Source organism: Tetranychus urticae, chromosome 3, assembly GCF_039701765.1.
Source record: "Tetranychus urticae isolate SD_2017Ah chromosome 3, NJAU_TeUrti_SD_1.0, whole genome shotgun sequence".
In the NCBI taxonomy this organism is placed as follows: domain Eukaryota; kingdom Metazoa; phylum Arthropoda; class Arachnida; order Trombidiformes; family Tetranychidae; genus Tetranychus; species Tetranychus urticae.
The window spans coordinates 17356269-17376679 of NC_142960.1; the positions used below are offsets into that span (position 1 = coordinate 17356269).

General features: G+C 32.2%; 3 protein-coding genes across 3 annotated transcripts; 1 reads left to right on the forward strand and 2 right to left on the reverse strand.

Moving 5' to 3' along the window:
- Positions 1-619: 619 nt before the first annotated feature.
- On the reverse strand, positions 620-7075 carry LOC107363063 (multidrug resistance-associated protein 1). Its single transcript, XM_015930233.3, has 8 exons — positions 6848-7075; positions 6145-6450; positions 4718-5373; positions 3872-4652; positions 2543-3788; positions 2278-2473; positions 1106-2184; positions 620-1027 (listed from the first exon to the last, which is right to left on the reverse strand). Exons 1-8 carry the CDS (start codon positions 6899-6901, stop codon positions 780-782), a joined length of 4566 nt encoding a protein of 1521 aa, XP_015785719.2. The 5' UTR covers positions 6902-7075; the 3' UTR covers positions 620-779.
- A 1615-nt stretch (positions 7076-8690) lies between these two features.
- LOC107363065 (U20-hexatoxin-Hi1a) lies at positions 8691-9775 on the forward strand. The gene is made up of 3 exons (XM_015930235.3): positions 8691-8826; positions 8895-9299; positions 9360-9775. The coding sequence occupies exons 1-3, from the start codon at positions 8760-8762 to the stop codon at positions 9512-9514; spliced, it is 627 nt and encodes a 208-aa protein (XP_015785721.1). The 5' UTR covers positions 8691-8759; the 3' UTR covers positions 9515-9775.
- Positions 9776-11056: 1281 nt separating this feature from the next.
- Positions 11057-13997, reverse strand: LOC107363275 (unextended protein). The gene is made up of 2 exons (XM_015930481.3): positions 11774-13997; positions 11057-11697 (listed from the first exon to the last, which is right to left on the reverse strand). The coding sequence occupies exons 1-2, from the start codon at positions 13899-13901 to the stop codon at positions 11141-11143; spliced, it is 2685 nt and encodes an 894-aa protein (XP_015785967.2). The 5' UTR covers positions 13902-13997; the 3' UTR covers positions 11057-11140.
- Between the last annotated feature and the right edge of the window lie 6414 nt (positions 13998-20411).

Sequence of the window (20411 nt, forward strand, 5' to 3'; positions counted from 1 at the left end):
CAGGCCAATAATGCTCAGTTCAAAGGGTATATTTAAATTCAAAATATATACATTGGTAACTGACCCCAAATTAAACGGAACTCAATTCACTTTGGAAAGAAGTGGTTCACAAGCAAGAATAGTTAATATCAATCTTAATGATACAAAAAGTTCGCTTACAATAGTTGGTCAATGTAATTTCGGTAATTCGTTGGTTGACGGTTTCATTATTTCAAATAAACAAAAATATCTATTAAGCCCTCCACTGGATAAAAAAAGCAAGAGCATCGGTAACGATAGATGTTCGTGGTTGTTACCTTTGAATGTAACAAACCCAATAACCAAGAATCAATACCCAACTAGAAACGCGACTTATTGGATGCAAGTAGTAGCTGATGGTGACGTTGTTTTGGAGGACAAAGATTTCAGTCTATCATTCACACCATCAACACTTAGAAATCTTCTGACGACTATATTTATGATCTTATTAAGTTGGGTCATCAGCTGAACATTTCATGCTTCTCTAATGGAGTGGAATTGGATTTTATTGACATTTCAACATTGCAAATGTACACTGAAATATTGTTGACATTGTTGCTAACAAAAAGATAAAACAAAATAAAATTGAAAATGTTATTGGTTTTCCGATTTTAAAGAATAAATGATTTATTTTTAAATGCTTTAAATTATGCCAGAGTCTTTATAACAAAACTTATACTATCAAATTTAATTGATACACAGAAAAAATATTTGAAAAATTAATATTGTTACAAACAAAAAAATACTATACAAAAACAAAATCACAAAACAAGATTTGCTTCTTTGGCTAATGAATAGAAAATTGAATCTTTTTTATCCAACAATGCTTCAGGTGTATCAAATTCAGCAACTTTTCCTTTATCAAGAACCAAAACTCTGTCAGAATCCATTATTGTATTTAATCGATGGGCAATCGTTAAAATTGTACAATCTTTGAATTCACTACGAATTGTTTTTTGAATCAGTGAATCAGTTTCCAAATCAATAGCAGCAGTAGCTTCATCGAGAACTATCAATCAAAAAAAATATTGAATTAGATATTGAATCAAATACTTTGAATATGTATAAAATAAGACGAAATACTTACATAAAATTTTTGGTTTTTTAAGCAAAGCTCTTGCTAAACATAAAAGTTGCCTTTGACCAACACTTAAATTTTTACCTTCTTCAGCAATTGAATAATCAAGACCTTCACCGGTATTTGATACAAAATCTTTTAGATGTGCATGAGATAGAGCATCCCATATTTCATTATCAGAATAAATATTAAATGGATCAAGATTAAATCTCAATTTACCACCAAAAAGAACTGGATCTTGAGGTATAATTGCTAGACGAGATCTCAAAGGATGCAGAGGTAAATCACTGATATTGTATTGATCAATAAAAATATTTCCTCCAGCTGGTTCAATTAATCTGAATAATGATAATGTAACTGTTGATTTACCGGCACCAGTTCTACCAACAATTCCAACTTTTTCCTTTGATTTAATATCTGCTGTTATACCTTTTAAAACCAATTCAGTTCCTTCTCTATAACGAGTCTCGTAATTATTAAATTTAATAGATCCTTTTTCAGGCCAAGAATCATCTGGTTTAACTTTAGCTTCATACCAATCAGCTTCACTTTGTATCTTACAGTATTCCAATATTCGTTCAACAGCAACAATATTAGTTTCTAACTCGGACGACATTCGAACCAGCCAATTCAATGTAGCTGTGATGCTCAAGGCATACGAAACAGAAAGACCGACTGTTCCACTATCAAGTTGTTTTCGTGAAAAGACAGCAAATAATGCAGCAAATAATAAAATCATGTTTCCACAGAATTCTAGTCTTATTCCTAGCCATCGATTTGCTATCGCGTTTGGATAATAACAGCATAGATTGTGGTCAACTTTATCTGCTGATTCTTGAATGAATCTATCGGAAACATCAAATGCTCTTATAGTACTAACTCCATTCAAAGTTTCTCCAAAATGTGAGTAAATCGGAGATCGAGTGACAGATTCAAGTCTCTTGAGTTGACGAGATGAGGCGACATAGATACGTTGAATAAATGCATAAACACAACAGATTGGAACGAGAGCAATGATGAAAAGAGGTGTACTGTATGAAATTATCACGAAAGTGGATAGCACTTGAAAGAAACACAATAACCAAGACCTGGAAGTAATGTAATTGAAGATACATTTAGATATATATATCAATCATATGAAAGTTAATTTGAGAAATAGATTATCTTAATCTGATTATTACCTTAGGTTTTGAGGAATAATTGAATCAACGGTATCAATATCTTTTGAAAACCTATTGACAATGCGCCCAGTTGGGGTTGTATCAAAAAATGACATTGGTGAACGAAAAATTTGATACAATAAGTCTCGATGAAAACCAACTGAAGCACGAATAGTACCAACAACGAGTAACCAAGAGCCAATAAAGGTAACAATACCTAAAATTAATAAAAAGAATATGAAATTAATCGTTCAAGAAAACTCGATATTAATAAATAACACGTTACCTTGTCCGAGACCAAGGGCTCCATAAACTTCGAGTCTCATTTTGGTGTGATCTAAGGTATAGTTAGCATTGTCCGAATCACTTGTCCAAGATGATAGCCAAACATTGGAGCCAAGTGAGAAACCATTTGAAGTGATTAAGGAAAGGATTATCATAATGAACCACAAGACGGAAACCATTTTGAAATATTCAAAATAAACTGCCCACCGGACTTTACCGGTTTCAGCTGTTTCAACTTCAATTAACTTTTTATTTTTGTTATCGACTGGAGCTGATGAAGTAGACTCTTTTAGACTTTCCTTTCTGTCTAAGGATTCATTAAACGATTCTTCAATTTCCTCTTGTTCAGCAGCACGATTTGTGAATTGTTCAACTAATTCTGAGAAATCACCTTTCGAATCCATCAGCTCTTTAAATGTACCAGTTTCACTTATTTTACCATTGGTAAGGACATAAATACTATCGACTTTGGATAAAATATCCAATTTGTTTGTGACTAGAACTCGTGTTTTATTCCGAAGAAGTCCACTTTTTGAACTAAGTACATTTTTAAATATATGTTTAGCCACATGAGCATCAACGGCACTCAATGGATCATCTAATATGTACAGATCAGAATCACTGTAACACGCTCTTGCTAAACTAACTCTTTGCTTTTGGCCACCTGAAAGGTTGATACCTTTCTCACCAATTTCAGTTTCATCACCTCCAGGTAAATAAGCTAAATCTGGCCCAAGAGCACAAGCTGCTATTACTTTATCATATTTAGTTTTATCGAAAGGTTTACCAAATAAAATGTTATCTCGTAGTGTTGCATTTTGTATCCAAGCTTGTTGAGCGACATATGCTATCCTTAGTTTACCATTAATATTGATTCGACCTTTGACTTTCTCCATCTCACCTAAAATGGCACTTAATAATGAACTCTTTCCTGAGCCGACTGAACCTACGATAGCCACGAATGAGCCGGTTTTAACTCTTATGTTGATCTTTTGTAATGTTGGTTCATCATTGAGTAATGCAGTAGATATTTCACCATTTTCGTTTACATCAACTTCGACCTTTCTTGGTTTTTTGAATAAAAATCTACGCTTTGTCTTTGCTTCCTTTTTTTCTTCTATTTTCTTTCCCCATTTAAAGCAAGCGTCTTCAACTGAGATTGCATCAATCTCATCATTTCTTGTCACATAAGGATCAAGATCATCATAACTTAAAAAGTTGTTTATTCGCTTGATGGAAACTGATGCCTGATAATGAAAAAAAGATAAAAAAATTAAGATCAAGGTAATTGAATAATTAGACAGCAATAATAGTAAAATCTTAATCTCACCATGATATAAAATGTGATTAATTGAGGTAACATTGTCAGAGGAAATCTCAAAATATTGAATAAAGACAGCGAAACGAATGCTTTTTGAGCTGTCAACGTTTCACCCTGGATCAAAACGTAAGCCGCAAATGTAGTCACAGAAACCATTGTTGGAGCGCAGATCCAAAGAAATGATGATGCACATCCAAGATATGAAATATTTTTCAAATGTTGAAGTTCTTTGTTACGTAAACCAGTTACATGTTGTAAGAATGATTTTTCCCAAGCGTAAAACTTGATAATCTTGATTCCGCTTAAAATTTCGTTCATGAATTTAACTCTTTCATCTTTTTGTTTCATCAATTTGATTTGCATATTACGACTCACACTTGCGATGTATCCATTGAACGGAATCAATAAAATCATGACAAGTAATCCAAATAAAGCAGAATAGCCCAGCTCCAAGTAAAGAAAATAGATCGCCAAGACAATTTGCAATGGCGCTGACCAGATCAAGTTGATAAAGGGAATAAGATCTAAAAATCTTTTAGCATCGACAGCCATTAAGTTGACAATTTCACCAGATGTAACTTCTTTCTTTGCTTTATCACCGAGATTAAGAGATTTCTTGTAGATTGTCGCAGTGAGCGTTGAACTAACTTGCATTCCTGTCATAAACATTCGATAAAAGTAATGGTTCACGAAGATACTTTGGATTGTGGAGACTGCAAACATGGCGAATGCAATAGCGAATCCATGCCAAGCTGGCTCTTTTGGATTTTGAGTAAAATTGATCAGTGATCTGTAGAGAGAGCAGAAATATTAATTATTTGAAAAATTCATTTAAATAAGGAAATGGAAACTAACTTTAGCAATTGCGGAGTCACAAATTGACAAATATCTTGTATTAACTTGAAAAAGGAGCCAACAATGAAGTAAGAACCAAAGATTCTCGCGAAAATTGGTATGAAATTAACTTTCTTGACTTTAACAGCCTCATCGGTTGGAGATTTATCAGTGTTTCCATTCAATTGCAGCTTTTGTGTTGACTTTTTCTTTGCTTTTAGCAAAGCTTCTTCAAATCGTGATTCAAATGGTTTAATGAGATTTTCTGTTTTGAGATCATCACGTAGTTCCCAAAGATCTTTAGTAGTTAAATCTTTTCTCCATCCTAAAATAGCCATTTCATTGAACCACCAAAAAGTCAACTGATTGAGAAATGAAGCTCGATATTCTGGACTGATTTTCTTTTTATGCTCTTGTTCTTGTTTAGTGGATAGTTCGTGGTCTTCTGGGGAGGCAACGGCGTCAGCAAATGATGTGACAATAAAAAGAAGAGCGATAACAATAAAATAAACATTGAATAATACTATTTCTGATGAGGTATATTCTGCAGCATCAACCCAGGTTTGATAATTTATAAGAAATGTGCAAAGTGCTTGTAAAAACATATAGATCCATATCACAGGACTAGTATGTATACCACGAAGTCGTTGATAGTACAAGAAAAGAGTAACCAAAGTCTAGAATAAAAAGAAAACAAAAATTAGTCTAGGAATAACATGAAAAGCTAAAATAAAATTGTATCAATCAAGTAAGCTATTTTAAGTGTCATTAAAATTTATCTCAATCAGCGCAGCTATGATCCATTAACAAGTATGAATTAAGTGCAAGCATTTTGAATCTGTTTTTACTAAGTGATTACTGTGACAACAGAAGAATAATCAAGAAGTTGTCAGAAAAAGCATGCACATAGAAATTTATATGAATTTGAGTCAATTGAGAAATATGATAATACTTATCTCACTTGAGTGCAGATCAATCAAAGAAAAGAATCATGAAAATTGACCTTCTATGAAACATATTTTAGTGTTTTTGAATCAAATCAAGAAGCTCAACTTATCTGACTAAAAATCAGATCAAAAGATTCTAGCTTGACCGCTTGTTAAATACTAATTCTCCATTTTTCAGAATAATTTTGACCACAAATATTATAAATAACTTACAAAAGAAGAAATGTTATGATTTGATTAAAGTACAACTATGGTATTCAAGAAGCTTTTGGTACTCAAAAGCTACCATAATGATCACACTGAATTAGAAAGTAATGATTATTATATGCTAATAAACACCACAAATCTATATTGAATGTAGACTGCTTCTTGAAATTGTACAATAAAACAGTAAATTGAAATATTGCAATCAATTAAAAGTTGAAGTAGAGAAATATATCTGCACTGAGTTTGGTAAGTACTTTGTAACATTTTAAACGGAAAAAAATTATCTCAACTTACAAAAGAAGCAATGTTAAGCAATGGTGCATAAAAATCAGATGGAGTCGGTTGATCTGATGAGTTGAAGTATCGATAGATGATGTTGAATAATTGTAAAGTATTAATAAGTATACAAGAAAGGGATAAAATTAAACGAGAACGATTCTGTTTATTCCAAGGAATCGGTTTCTTTTTTATCCTAGCAGTTCTTGTGAGTTCGTAGACGGAGAATAGCCATAAAAATGTTGTGGGTAACCAGTTAAGTATTGTTTGATGGAAACAACGAGTCAATTTGGGAGCTGTCGAGTTCCATGATAAATTGTAATCCTGTTATCCAATCATTGCCGGTTGTAAATGTACATGTAAAGACAAAAGAAAACAATGAAAATATAGTCTAAATACAGAAGCAGAAAGAGTAAACATAACAGATCAAAATTCTTGGCCCTTTGCCAATGTTTTGGCAAATGAGTAAGGTTAAGTATAATAATAAATTACAAGGTTACAATAATTTTAAAAATATCAAGACTAGAACAAACATTATTTTCTCAATATCGATTTTCGACTGCGTGACAGTTCGAAAAATGTATAAAGATAAACAAGTCGCAAGATTTCCAGCAATTTTGTTAAATCTTACAGGTTTATTTCAATGCGGCATTGCATTATGTAACAAAGGAAAAAAATTTAAAAAAGAGGTAAAGAAAGATCCGAGTTTACATGAACTTACCCAAAAAGGTGAATCACCACAAAGAGATTCAAGGTAGACTTGTTTATGGTCCATAATAGATTAACATGAAAGGATTTGGTTTGATAAATAATTTACGATTGATCCAAGTTTTGATTGTCAACTTAATTGTGAATAACTTCTCAACACAAAACAATCAACACAAACTAATGAGAAAAACTAGATTGAAAAAAAACTGAAATGAGCTTTTAATCGAGCTCCAGACTAACAGATTTGTTTCTGAGAAAAAAAAAGAAAACAAATATTACAGTGCAATACTACAAGCGCCATCTAGCGATCACCCAAAAATATACCGGTAAAAAGCATGTTATGCTTGTTGATGAATTGAATGTAAACACGAACGCGAACTCAACTTTTGAAGGTGACTACGAAATTACTTGAAATATGATGAGTAGAGAATAGAAATCAATTGAATTGTCAGGTAAGTAAAAGGTAATCGATTTGGTTAACAATTCAGTTACCATGGTTAGTACAAAATTTATGTTAAATAATAAACTGAAAGTAACCCTGCAAGTCTAACAATCTTTACTTACTAACCTTGAAAGTTTCTTGTCCTTCTCAATTCAACTATTTCTCTTTACTTTCAACTAATGATCGTTTATTTAACTTTTCAATAATTTCATAGATAATTACAGTGTTGACTCTTGCCAGTGTAAAAAATGTCTCTTTTGTTCGCTTTGGTGAGGCTTCATCAATGTTTCAATGACTATTCAACAACACCAAACAAGGTAGGTTTTTGAGGGAAAAATATTCTGAAGTGATTGTAAATGATGAAATGTCCTGACTTTATTAGTCTCTAATTGATCGTTGATAATATGTTACAGCACTTGAATGAACAGAAAATAATGTAATTAGAGCTTGCTTCAATTAACACTATTTTGCTGGAGACTCATATTACACATGTACTTGATCGAATCAAGCTTAACTTGATTTTTCTTGTTGGTTTCACTCAATCTGGTTTCAAAATGATCTCTCATTTAATCTTGTCTTATTCTTTTATAGTGACAGTCAGGCCACTTGACTTAGGCATTGCCATTGATACTATCCATTGTGCCATCAACACCAGGCCTACGACAACCAGTGATTGCAGGTCAAAGATTAACCGGAAGAAATCTTGAGAATTGGATCGATAATGGAACTTGGTCAACCCATTTTAACCAATTATCTGGAGCGAGATAAAGATAAGATTCAAGTAATATTGAAATGCACCAACAAGATGTCAAAGCAATGAGAGATAATCATAATTGAAGTGTTTTCTATTTTTTGATTGACTGGTAAAGATTTGATCATTTTCATCAATCGTAAAGATGATGATTCGAGTAATTATAATCTGGTAACAAATCATACATTTTAATCATCAGACCATCCCATCTTAACTTTGATTTCTTTGGATGTGTAAGGACAATTGTTGAATATCCGAATCCAATCAAGGTAAATTTCACTTATCTATTAACTTATTGATTACTTATTAACAGGAAACAGAATAGATTAGAGTCAGTGTTGAAGCTAATTATCCTAATTTGATCATTAGATTAGAGGTAGGTTCATAGATGAACCTTTTAAGATCCATGAAAAATATGCCAGACATGATTGACAAACGATCTACAATAACAAAGAAGAAAGCACAAACATCATTTCTTTTAATAACATCTTGAAACATTATCTTGAGTATTTACTTCCAACTGAAATCTTAAACATTTCTCAATTGGTAATTCGAATCTTCACGATAATTATAATTATTATTATTTGTACAATTGTAATCAGATTCTGAAAGTATAGAAAGTATAAAATAAAAGGTAGCAAGTGTTGGAAAATTTAGTTTGCAAGTCATCTTTAGACAAATCGCTTTACCATAGTTTTTTGTTTCTCCTTCATTCATCATTCCGCTATTACAATGAGATCTTTAATTATCATTTGTGCTATTCTGTTCACTGTTCAAAATGTTTCAACTTATCCCAAAGGTTTGTAACATTAATAGACATTTATCTAGACTTCATTTACTAATCAACCTTTGTTTTAATTTATTTAGGTTTAACTGTGTCAAATCCGGCGCCAGTTGTAGCTCCAGCTGTAAGCAATGCAACCAAGTTGAATCTTTCAGTAACACCACCGCCACCATCTCAACCTAAGCTCCGTTCTTCAGCTTCTAGCTCCTCTGTTTCAACAAACGCAGCCAGTTCTGATACTACCTCATGTACTTATCGCCGACAAATGGAAACAAATTCAAACACCCGACTTCCTGGACGATTGATCCCTGAATGTCGACCTGATGGAAAGTTTGCTTCTCTTCAGTGTCACGGTGAAGCTGTTGGTGGTGGTCGATTCTGTCAATGTTGGGACCCTGAAGGTAACATTATTCGAGCTCCTTCCAAGAAAATCAAAGCCTGTGATTGTATTCTTCAACGACACCAAATCACCAGCGAAAAACCTAAACGTAAGTTTATTCACATGTTTTTGATACATTTCAAGCTAACTCGTTTCTCTGTATGATTAGGAGTCGGTCATTTTACCCCTCAATGCGAGGAAAATGGTCACTTTAAGAAATACCAATGTCATGCATCAACTGGACACTGTTGGTGTGTACATCCTACCAATGGAACCCAAATTGGTGAGAAATCTCGAACACTTACTGCTGAAGGTTGCGTCTGATTGAATCGATTATCTGAAGTACCACTCTAAATCAATTACAACTGCCAGCACTAAATGTTTAATTGCCCCAAGTATTAGTGTGCCACCGCTTATTGGCCAGTGAGTGAAACTTAGGTTCAATTTTTCAAATAAACATAGCTTTCACTATTGGCTTCCAAGGCCAGTTGCTATTGATTCTGATGCTCTCTAATATTGATACACTTTCTGTAAATTATGCTTAATCATTTCAATAAAACAGAAAATTGCATTTAAATAAAAAAACTGATATTTTTGTCGAAACCTTCTTGTAAATTTTAGAGGTTCACAGTTTCATCAATCCTTCATTTGAAATCAAAAGCTGATTATATTAATGAGCAAATAATTAATTGCCATTTTATAATAAAAATAAAAAGGTTAATCATTCAAATTCAAACTACGTTATCATTCTTATTTTGGTGAGTAAAATGGATTTAAATTTTGACACATTTTTCCAAAACAATGAGGTAAAGGGTTATTTATACATATGTTATATAATATTCATGTTCAAATATAAAATACGAGATAGAAATCTATTAAATTTTAGGTCAATTGACAGTGTTAATTTCAATTTCCATGTTTAATGGTTCTATCCCAGTTTACGATAACGCCTATGTATGAAAGTCGGAAGAATTAGGTTCAAATAGAAAATAAGCAGAAATTTTAATATCTAACCCACACTTGAATCGATGTTCAACCAAATCAACGACTTTTCATCAAACTCAGCATTATGAATTAGGACTATCTTAAATTTTCAGAATATTGCTCAGACTGGTTTGTCTTCTCAATAGGTTTTGAACCAGGTGGAACAATTTTATTTCAAGTTACATTCGACAGAAGTTGAAAATTTTATCCTCAATAGGACCAATCTACTCAATACCTCAATAAATTAGACATAATAAACGCCAGAACTTAATCTTAAAAACGATAAACGAAAACGAAGTTAAACAAATTCAATTTGAGCTGATTCATCAATCGATTTTCATCTGTAAAAATTGCTTGGAACGACTTGTTACGTATGCTGAGATCGATTCCGTTAAAAACATATAGTTTTCAAATCAGATGAGAGATGGCGCGGTCGGCAATTTTCCAGCTCGATATTTGGATTGAAAAAATTAAAAGATCGCCAACAAGATCAACTGGATACTCGACTGGTAGAAGATCGGTAATGAGAATGGTTTTGAGGCAATCAGAATCAGATTTAACAGTAGCATTATCAGTTGGTGACTGTGTAAATTTAAATGAACTTACTGCTATAACACGTAATTCGCGCTTGAAAAAAGATTTGCTCATGTTTATATTTACTGAAAATTTCAGAGCTCTTTGCATAGCAAATGGATAAATCATTTGGTTTAGCCTGAAATTGAATAACTTTCTCCATGTTCCATATTTTAAACATGAATATTATATAACATGTGTATAAATAACCTTTTACATCATTTTTTTGAGAAAATTTGTCAAAATTTAAATCCATATTACTCATCATATAAAAATGATAACGCACTTATGTAAAATATACCGTTTGAATTTAAATGATTAACCTTTTTATTTTTAATTTGTTTTATTATAAAATGACAATTAATTATCTGATCATTATTTTTATAATTATAATCAGCTTTCCATCTCAAATGAAGGATTGATAAAACTGTGGACTTCTGTACTTGAATTAAATTTGAGATCATTACTTGAAGTTTCCTGTTCATTTCGTAGTTCATTTTGTGGCTGTTGAGCATCAGTAGTGATAATTGTATTAGGATTGTTATTGGAACCTTTTGAAAGTTCAGTTGAATCAATTGTAAATGAAAGCGATGCTGAACTGGACAACGGAGGAAATGAAAATGATTTTGATGAGACATTTGAAGAACCTCTGTCCATTTGTGAAGCCTTGATTGCAGAAAGATACAATTTACGAGTTATTTTTAGATAAGTGGTAGTTTGAATAATTTCAACGGTAAAATCAGGTTTGTAAACAAATGCTGATTCCAATTGTTCATTTGTTGATGTTGTTGAACTTGGTAAAATTTTCAATGCATCCGATCCAAATGAAGTAAATGGTCCACCATAGAAAGTCAATTGCTCTTTACCAGCCGTCACTTGAACACGTCCTTCCAATATCATAACAAAATAATCCGCAGGCTTGTCTCGGGTGTAGATTTGGATGCGAGGCTCTAAAAATAAAACGGAAAATAATAAGTATGAGATTGAGATTGTATAATGCAAAGTAAAATTGAAATAAAAGCTTACCTGGATCATCTCTCTCAGGGTCGTAAACGTGATGGAAATAGATTCTTTGACTTAGAAGACGACGTAAAATTGTTTCAGTGATAAACTGATTAGCGAAAGGAGAGCACGATGAGGATAAAAATTGATAAGTTGCTAGGATCATCTGTGGTGAAATGGCAGTATTATCTTGACAGTGTCTCAAAGATGAAAAGACTGAATTGTCTCGTTCAGATGGACGGAAACGGCGCTGTTTTAAACGATTATCGGTATACACATCAGTTTCATCCACAATTTCAGTTTGTAAAATTTCCTCAATAACATCTTCCAATGTTACTACACCAACAACCTCATAATATGGATCTGTATGATCATCATCATCAAAGAGTCGACGAACAAATGATAAATGTGATTTTCCCTCTTTGAAAGCAGCCAGTGCAATGTCCAGTGTTGTATCTTCCCAGGTATAAATCAGAGGATGACGATAATATTCAATTAGAGTAGTTAATGGCATGTTATCATCAGGATCAACAAAGGCCAAATCTTTAACGTACAAAAGACCAACAATGTTTTTCCTATCATCCTTGTAAATGGGTATTCTTGAGTAACCAGATTTTTCAATACGAGAGACTGTATCAAAGTCAAGACGAGTGGCCAAGGGAAGCATGAAAACGTCTTCAAGGCAGGTCATTATAAGGCCAACAGTCTTCTTTTTCAGTTCCAAAGCTCCAGATATAATGTTAACCTCAGCTGGTTCCAATTGTGAATAATCTCGAGTTATCCTAATGAATTCCATAAGACGTTCCCGATCATAAACTTGGCCAATTTCATCACCCAATGCATAGTCTAAAATCTTTGAAATGGGCCAAGAAAGTGGAGCTGTTAAAGCCATGAATAGATATGTTATCCAAATTGTTTTAGCTCCAACGGCAAGACCATGGCGTGAGCATATAGCTTGAGGTACAATGTCACCAATAATAACAATAAGTATAGTTGATATGGCAATTGCCAGTATACCACTGGTAAGTTGATCAAGAAGAACAGTTAAAGTTGAATTGATGGCCACATTTGACAATAAAATGGTACACAGAAGAAAGTTGCCTCGACGACGAAGTGGCTCAATGGTTTTGGCATAACGCTTTTCATCATCATCACCCTTTAAAGCAATCACTTTCAGCTCATTTTTATCCAAAGACATTAAACCCAAATTTAAACCAGCAAATAATCCAGTTAAACAGAGTAGTACACATATGAGTGTAATTTGTAAACCAAGGGGAAGCAGACGTCCAGTTATTTGAATAGTCAGGTAAGGCTCGGTTCCTTGGTGAATCCAGTCTCCAGGTTTAATGACTGTTGACCGTTGAGATGAAGGATCATCACGGAAAACGACAGTGTAATTACTCTGAATCGGTTGTTCAGTTTCATCTTGATACTCTTCATTTCCCTGTCCTTTGGTAAACAAAGAAAGAGCTTTTCCTTTGATTTTGAACTTTGAATCAGATTGTGTAACTGTGTTCTCGCCATCAACACTACCTTGTGACTTTTTTTGTAAACTTTTAGGATTCAACTTTGCCTGACCAGGGCCAACATTTTTAGCACATAAATACAGAGTATCGGTAGATTTGGGTTCTTTTATAGTAATCAAGGCCATTGTAGAGGTCAAATAAGTTGCTTGCATGGTTTCAAAACGGGATAAATCATTACAATTGGTGTTGGCGGGTGAAGCTACTCGGGTCAATGCAATTAATGTATCATTAGTAAAATTGGTTCCAAAAAGTCTGATTGAAGTTTTGGTGTCTGCATAGATGATGTTGACTCCAAGAGAGTCGACTGAAGCTCGATCATTTTCAACATGAATACCAGTAATAAAAGGTCCCAATGGTATTGAATTGGTGGACACATCAGGCGAGTAAAAGCGTAAAACAGATTCAGACGCAATTGAATTAACAGGTGATTTGGATGATACTTTAAACTTTTTACTGTGATTTGGTAGTGAAGATGAAAATAGTGATTTGTGTAATGAATTGGATTCACATGAGGTTAAAGGTAATTGGCAACAAATTACTAACACTGTTAGGAAAATATAAAGGTTAGTTGAGATGAAAAGATTAAAATTGAAATATTTAGAAACATTATTAATGACATTAATCATATTAAAAGTGACAATATGATGTATGAAAACAGTGAATATGATGATGAATCAAGATGAGATGAGAGATTGATGTTGGATGCCAGTGTTAGGCACTAAGAAAAACAATCAAGTTAGATTGGAATTAGTAAACAGACTAAATAATAATAATAATGGAATCATTTTTTCCACTCAATTGTGCTTCATCTACTAATCAATTTTTTTTGTTTTGTATTTGCTTATCCTCTTTCTATCCCCTTCTCATCCATACCAATCTGATGATCATCATCAGTCTTCTGTGTGTGTGTTTTATCATATAATAATGATTCAATGATTTGCCTTTACCATCCAATGTAACCCCAAACACAAGTAACAAGTCAATTGATTATCAATTGAAAAATAAATACTTGTGATTAAGATAGACAAATCGTTTTCATTTGAAGATGCTATTCTCACCGCAATTATCTTAATCATAATCTGGTGTAATCTACTTTGCTCATCGATTGTCCCATCACCAGTTATAACCTAACCAATTGTACATTTTGTATCAAAATGAACTTCAATTGGAATGCACTTTCAAATCAATTAACCGACGGATTGACCTTTACAGCTTTCAACTCAACCTAACCAAGTTAACCATTTACATGTTTATATTTATGAGAGATGTTTTGATAAAATGATGATGATTCATGATCATTCATTCAGGAAGAGTGTCAATGATGGCATGATAGATTCCTGTTCTAATCTTATTGATGATTACATGAACTTGGTATTTAACCTGACTATCAAACCATTTGCATTGAACAATACAAATTGGTATTCCAGTGTTGTTTAGTTGTTTGTGAATCAGTTGATGACTAACAATGAATTATCAGTAACATTATTGGTGTTTTTATTTTCATCAAATTCTCAATTCTATCTTTCATTTAACACCCTTAGTGCTACTGTTTGGTGTGAACCCAAATCGTGTTATTGAAATACATGGAAAAGTGAAAGATTTATAAAGCAATAGTAAACTGATTCAGCTTGGATCAGTTGTAAACATGTAAGATTAACATTCAAGGTTAGAAGTAAGATTATATTAACAATGGATTAAGTTATTTGGTTAATTAATAGTTTATTAATAATAATTTTAATTGCTCAGAAAATTTGGTTCCGCATAATTTGTATAAGATTAGACTTGTGGAGGCTTGATAGGCAGCAAGATCAAGCCTTCAGTTTTTAGTATCATTTTTGTTTCAATGCGATCAGCTTAACTTGATTTCTTACAAGGATAATTTTCTTGCTTTTAAAGGTAACCTTAAATGATTTCAGCCATTATTGCTCGTATTAAAGGCAGATTAAACATAAAAGGAGTAAAGGCAAGGAATGTCGAGTTAAGAGTCGAGACGTGGTGAACTGGAAACATGAAAATAATAACAAAGAGCCTGAATTTTTCACTGACAGAAATAGTATGTGAGCACCGGAAATCCAATGATTTTTTTAATCCGTCGATGGTTCTCTTGACTTTATCGCAAAATAAGTGATTTTCTGGTTGACCGTCAAAAGTTACATCAGACCAATGAGTTAGATGAAAAAAAGTATCCATAGCTGTAAGAGTAGCATACGAATGTACGCTTTTGGGACATGCTGTTAGTACTGGAACGAAATCAATGTTGAAATTGAGAAAAGGTTTGAATATTCATTATAATTTCATGAATTTGTTTTATTATACCAAATAATTTAAAGGCTGTGAGAACTATCTTAACATTGCTAGTAATTGCTAGGCTGTTGGCCTTATAATGACCTGCCTTGAAGACGTTTATCAGCTTCCCTTTGCCACTAGTCTTGACTTTGATACAGATCCTGAATTCAATGGAAACATTAAGTCATTATCAGCCTATTATTGACAAATGTCAAGAGAAATTACATCTTTAGCAATCTGAAGTGACTACATGCTATCATATGCTACACTCAATAAGTTTTATCAATTTTCAAGATTTCGTTGAAATAATGACTGCATTATGTTTCTTATACACCAGATGGCGCGTACCACGATACATTATCAAAACATTCAATGAGCAACTTTAACAACTCTGCTTGTTTGATTTGTTTAACATTTGAATTGAAATAAGTGAAATTGAATTTTGTTCAACCAATTTAGAGGACCCCTAATAAATTCTCGGAATCAATTTAACACAATAATTAAACGGCTTTTTACAGGGATATTAAAAATTGAAAAAGTTTTGAGGTCGGCCTCTTGTATAATTAATTTCAAATATTTGTCTTTGATGAAAGCAAAATATTTTTGAATAACAATGTTTTTCAAGAAATTATATTTAATGTTGTCCAAGGCTTGATATCGCCGTCCCAACCGATTATCTCTTCAAACGGTAGATCTGGTGCTTTAGAAAATTGAATTTTTAAATCTTCATGGCAAGACAAGATTATCAGCTTAAAAAGCCATATTTTTCAATAAAAGTTATGTATTCATTTAGTACCGGATTCTTGCTATTCAAATGTTCTTGGAAGTAACGATTTATCATTTTCATTATTTTTTGGTCATACTTCAGCTGGATGCAATTTCCTGGCGAGGTCAAAATAAGAGAAGAGAAAGATGAGGGTCAGAGAGAGATTCGATCCCAGGGCTTCTGGATGATAGTCAGTACGTTTTTCCACTTGGCTTAGCGCCTTTAAAGCTGATGGCTAGGTGCGAAAAAAGATTTCCCTCTCTATTGAAAATTGCCTGAAAACTCGGTTATCGGATAATATTTTAAAATTTGGGTTGACTTGTGACTTTAAAATCACAAAATAAGAACCGATATAACAAAATTCCATTTTCTATTCTGTCTTATATTTGAATGAAAAAGGCAAAAACGGTTCTTGCTTTTAACTGTGACTTACAGAGGAAATTTACAGTTACTAGTTCGATCCATCAATACTTAATAAAATCGAGTGAAATAAAAAAGTGAAATTAATTGGAAAACTATTTTACTCAGTTTTCAATGAATGAATGACGGTCTCCATCAACAGTTTTCATCTGATAAAATGCTAAAAATTGACTAACAATTAAAACTCATGAAAGGTTCTCAGCAAGACATTGAGTCTTATTTTTCATTATTTTTATCAACTAGATTGTTCTCTCATCTTTTTAATGTCATTTTTTATCACACTAATTAATCTGGTTAATCACAATAAAATGATTTTCCCATCAGAAGGTGCACAACAAGTTCAAAAACAGGTGAACATTAGTTATTATTAAACCAAAATGGACTGATGATTGTTGACAAAAATAACCTTTATCAAATGACCCAAAGCTGACTCTGTTAACAGCTACAATTTAAAGTGATAAATTGCGCAAATCAACAATAAACAATTTGAATCGGCAAAAAGCGACATTTAAACTTGAAAAAAGGGGTTAAAATGAGTTGAAATTAGTGCAAATTAATTCAACACTTTACTATTTCTTTATGCAATTGAAGTTGTTTTTCTGATGAAATGTATTTTCACTCAAAATTAACTTAAATGCTCACAATTACAATCTAATGACAATATCAATTGATATTCCAATTGAACTGGACAAACTGAACAACAGAATTATCGATAAAACTTTTCCTTCTCAACTAAATTGTAACAGGTTTCCATTGAATAGTAAAGATCCATTTTAATGAAAGTGTAACAATAGAAAGGTCAAGATTAATCACGATGGACAATAGATTATGAATAATACTGAACAGTCTATTATCGATATCGATTGCTATCATTAGTAATCATGATAATTACCCTTCTTTAATTAGATTAAATTATGATTCTAACCTTATCCATCCAAATTGGATGAAATAATAGTCATTTCGAGTTAATAACAACAATTGAAAGTCGCTGTAAAACTACAATAAATAAACTTGATCCAATTCTTGCTCTTTATTGACAAATCTTTCATTAATTTCAGATGTTATTGCACCAAAATAGTGATATTAATTGGTTTCAATCCCAATTAACAGCGAAATTGGTGAAAATTTTCTTCCAATTGAAATATTGTCCACAATTTGTTATAAGGAAAGTAATATTGGATTGAAATGGTGATTTTATTGAAGCAACAGTTTGATGTTTAAACTGAATCTTGATGGTTTCTTGGTAAATGCTGATTCTTGGTGATCCCATGAAAAATTAGTGAGAAACTGAGAGTTTAGAAGATTATTTTTACAGTTTTACAGCAATAAATAAAAGCCTAACCCAAGCAATTAAATCTGGTCAATTTAGGTGAAGCTTTGGCTTGTTTGGGTTATCATTTGGTGAAAGGCTAAACTTACCCGTTTCTGGTTTGAAAGATGAACCAGTCTCAATGTCACTTGAAACACTGGAAATGTTTGAAGCAACAGTTTGATCAGAATTTCATTTTATTTTCGATGTTAATATAAAAATCTATTTCTGTAATTGCTTTGTAGCCAACATTGTAACTTGACATCAATTTTGACACCAAATGAAAAGAAATTGGAATTGAAAGAAATCTTTTCACGGTTTTTTCATGTAAATCAAAGATCACTAATGAATGGTCAATACGTTTAACAAAAGATGAAAATGTAATGAGCTGATGAACACGTTTATTAACAGATTAGTTGATAATGAAAATTTGCGTTTCATCTCAATGTGAGCTTAATCTGGTAAATTTATTCTTAATCTTTAACTTATACAATATTAAAGGTTGCGCTTACAATTTGCGGTATTTTTACACGACAAGCCCGTTGTAGGCTGAAGAACAGGAAAAGTTGACCTGAAACAACTATGTTTGACCAAGAGCCTTAAAAGTCTAATGAGAACGTAAATTCACTTTCACTTGGCACACTCTTCCTGAATGTTGTTGATGAGGTTGTTATTGATGGTGATGGCGATGATGGAAAGAGAAGGTAAAATTGACTGTTCGTTAATCAAAAAACCAATGTAAACATTAAAATTGAAGGCCTGAATTTGGCCTGATCTTGTCTAATCTACAACAAGTATTGAGTTACCAATTTTTTTCCGGTTCAAAGTTGGACAAGATTCACTGAAGGAGGGCTTCGCGATACTCTCATGCTTCCGATTTATTCAACTATTCAACTGAGTTTACCATTAAATATATTATTGGTGATCATCAGGGATTCAACGATTGACTTGCAATCAATGTTGAGATTATTCATCTTGTAAAAAACTCGTGTAATGTTTTCAACTGTTGACTTGAGATGCTTCAAGCTGGTTAAATCAACTAACCAAATCAACTGGTGAGAGATGGATATTGAATAATCAATTAAACAATCAATGTAATCACATTGAAGGCGTTCAACAGTAATGTCCAAATCAAGATTTCAATAAAATTACATTAATTGTTCAAATGTAACCAGCAAGTTCAATGTTTCAACCTTTTCATCATCTTATTAACCCGATAATAATTTAAATTTTAACCTTTTTTTCCACTCAATTTCATTCCATTTCACTCATCTTTACATTTCAATCAATTCCAATCACAATCGATAAATCAATAACTTCAAACTATCATTAAAATTAACCTTAAAATAATGTCCATTGATTAACATGGAAATGACAAAATGTTAAGGTTAATTTGTTAGCCGTAATTCACATATTGAAAGATATAATTAATGGTTTTAAATGGTTGATCAGGGACAAGATGATGGTCATCATTTCCTATTATTTAACAGGCAAGAGTCAGCATTGAAAGCAGATTCAATGAAATCGACAAATTAACAGCAAAAAAGAAGAAAAAAATTAAACATAATTGTTAACAATTAAAAGGTAATTTTTCACCTTAAAGTGAAACCCAAAAGTGAACCCAATCTTTGGTAATAATTAATACCAATTAAATCCATTGTCAGTGAAACCCAAATCCAATGTTAAACCTGAAGACAAGGAAGAAGCTGATTTAATCATTAAACATTTGCTTTTAATCAAAATGCACAAATTGACACTCAACTGGAAACCTTTAATTACACTCCAATGATACTAAACAGTTACAATTAAATGAAACAATTTTCAGTCTTTTTTGCCACAATTTACTCTTGTCCAGCTCGAAGTTAAAAAATGTCAAAATTGTTGATTGTAATCAGTTGATCAATGTTTATCATCAAACATGATCCAAATCGACTCAATTACAATCAAAGATCATTGAGCCTGCAAAAGATATTGATTTTTATTTTTAAATTTAATAATAATTCATCATTTTCATCAGTTAATCAATCTTTGAATCTTTGAGGGAATATAATGAATCTAAATGATTATTAAGAATTGATTATTGATCGAGATTTGGTGATAATTTTTTCTTCTTCTTCTTCTCATATATTTTCATCACTTTCAAATGATTCTCATTATAATTGACATGAAATGTTATTTATTTGTTTAATTAACTCTCATCAAGCTGCCAGCTAATTAAAGTTAAACACTTTTCAATCCATTTGAGTGGTTGATGCGCTTAAATATCGTGATTAACTAAGCGTACTTGGACTGTTGGTACCAATTTAGAAATGATTACAATCAAATGTTGTTATTAGCATTACATTTTCCGATTGA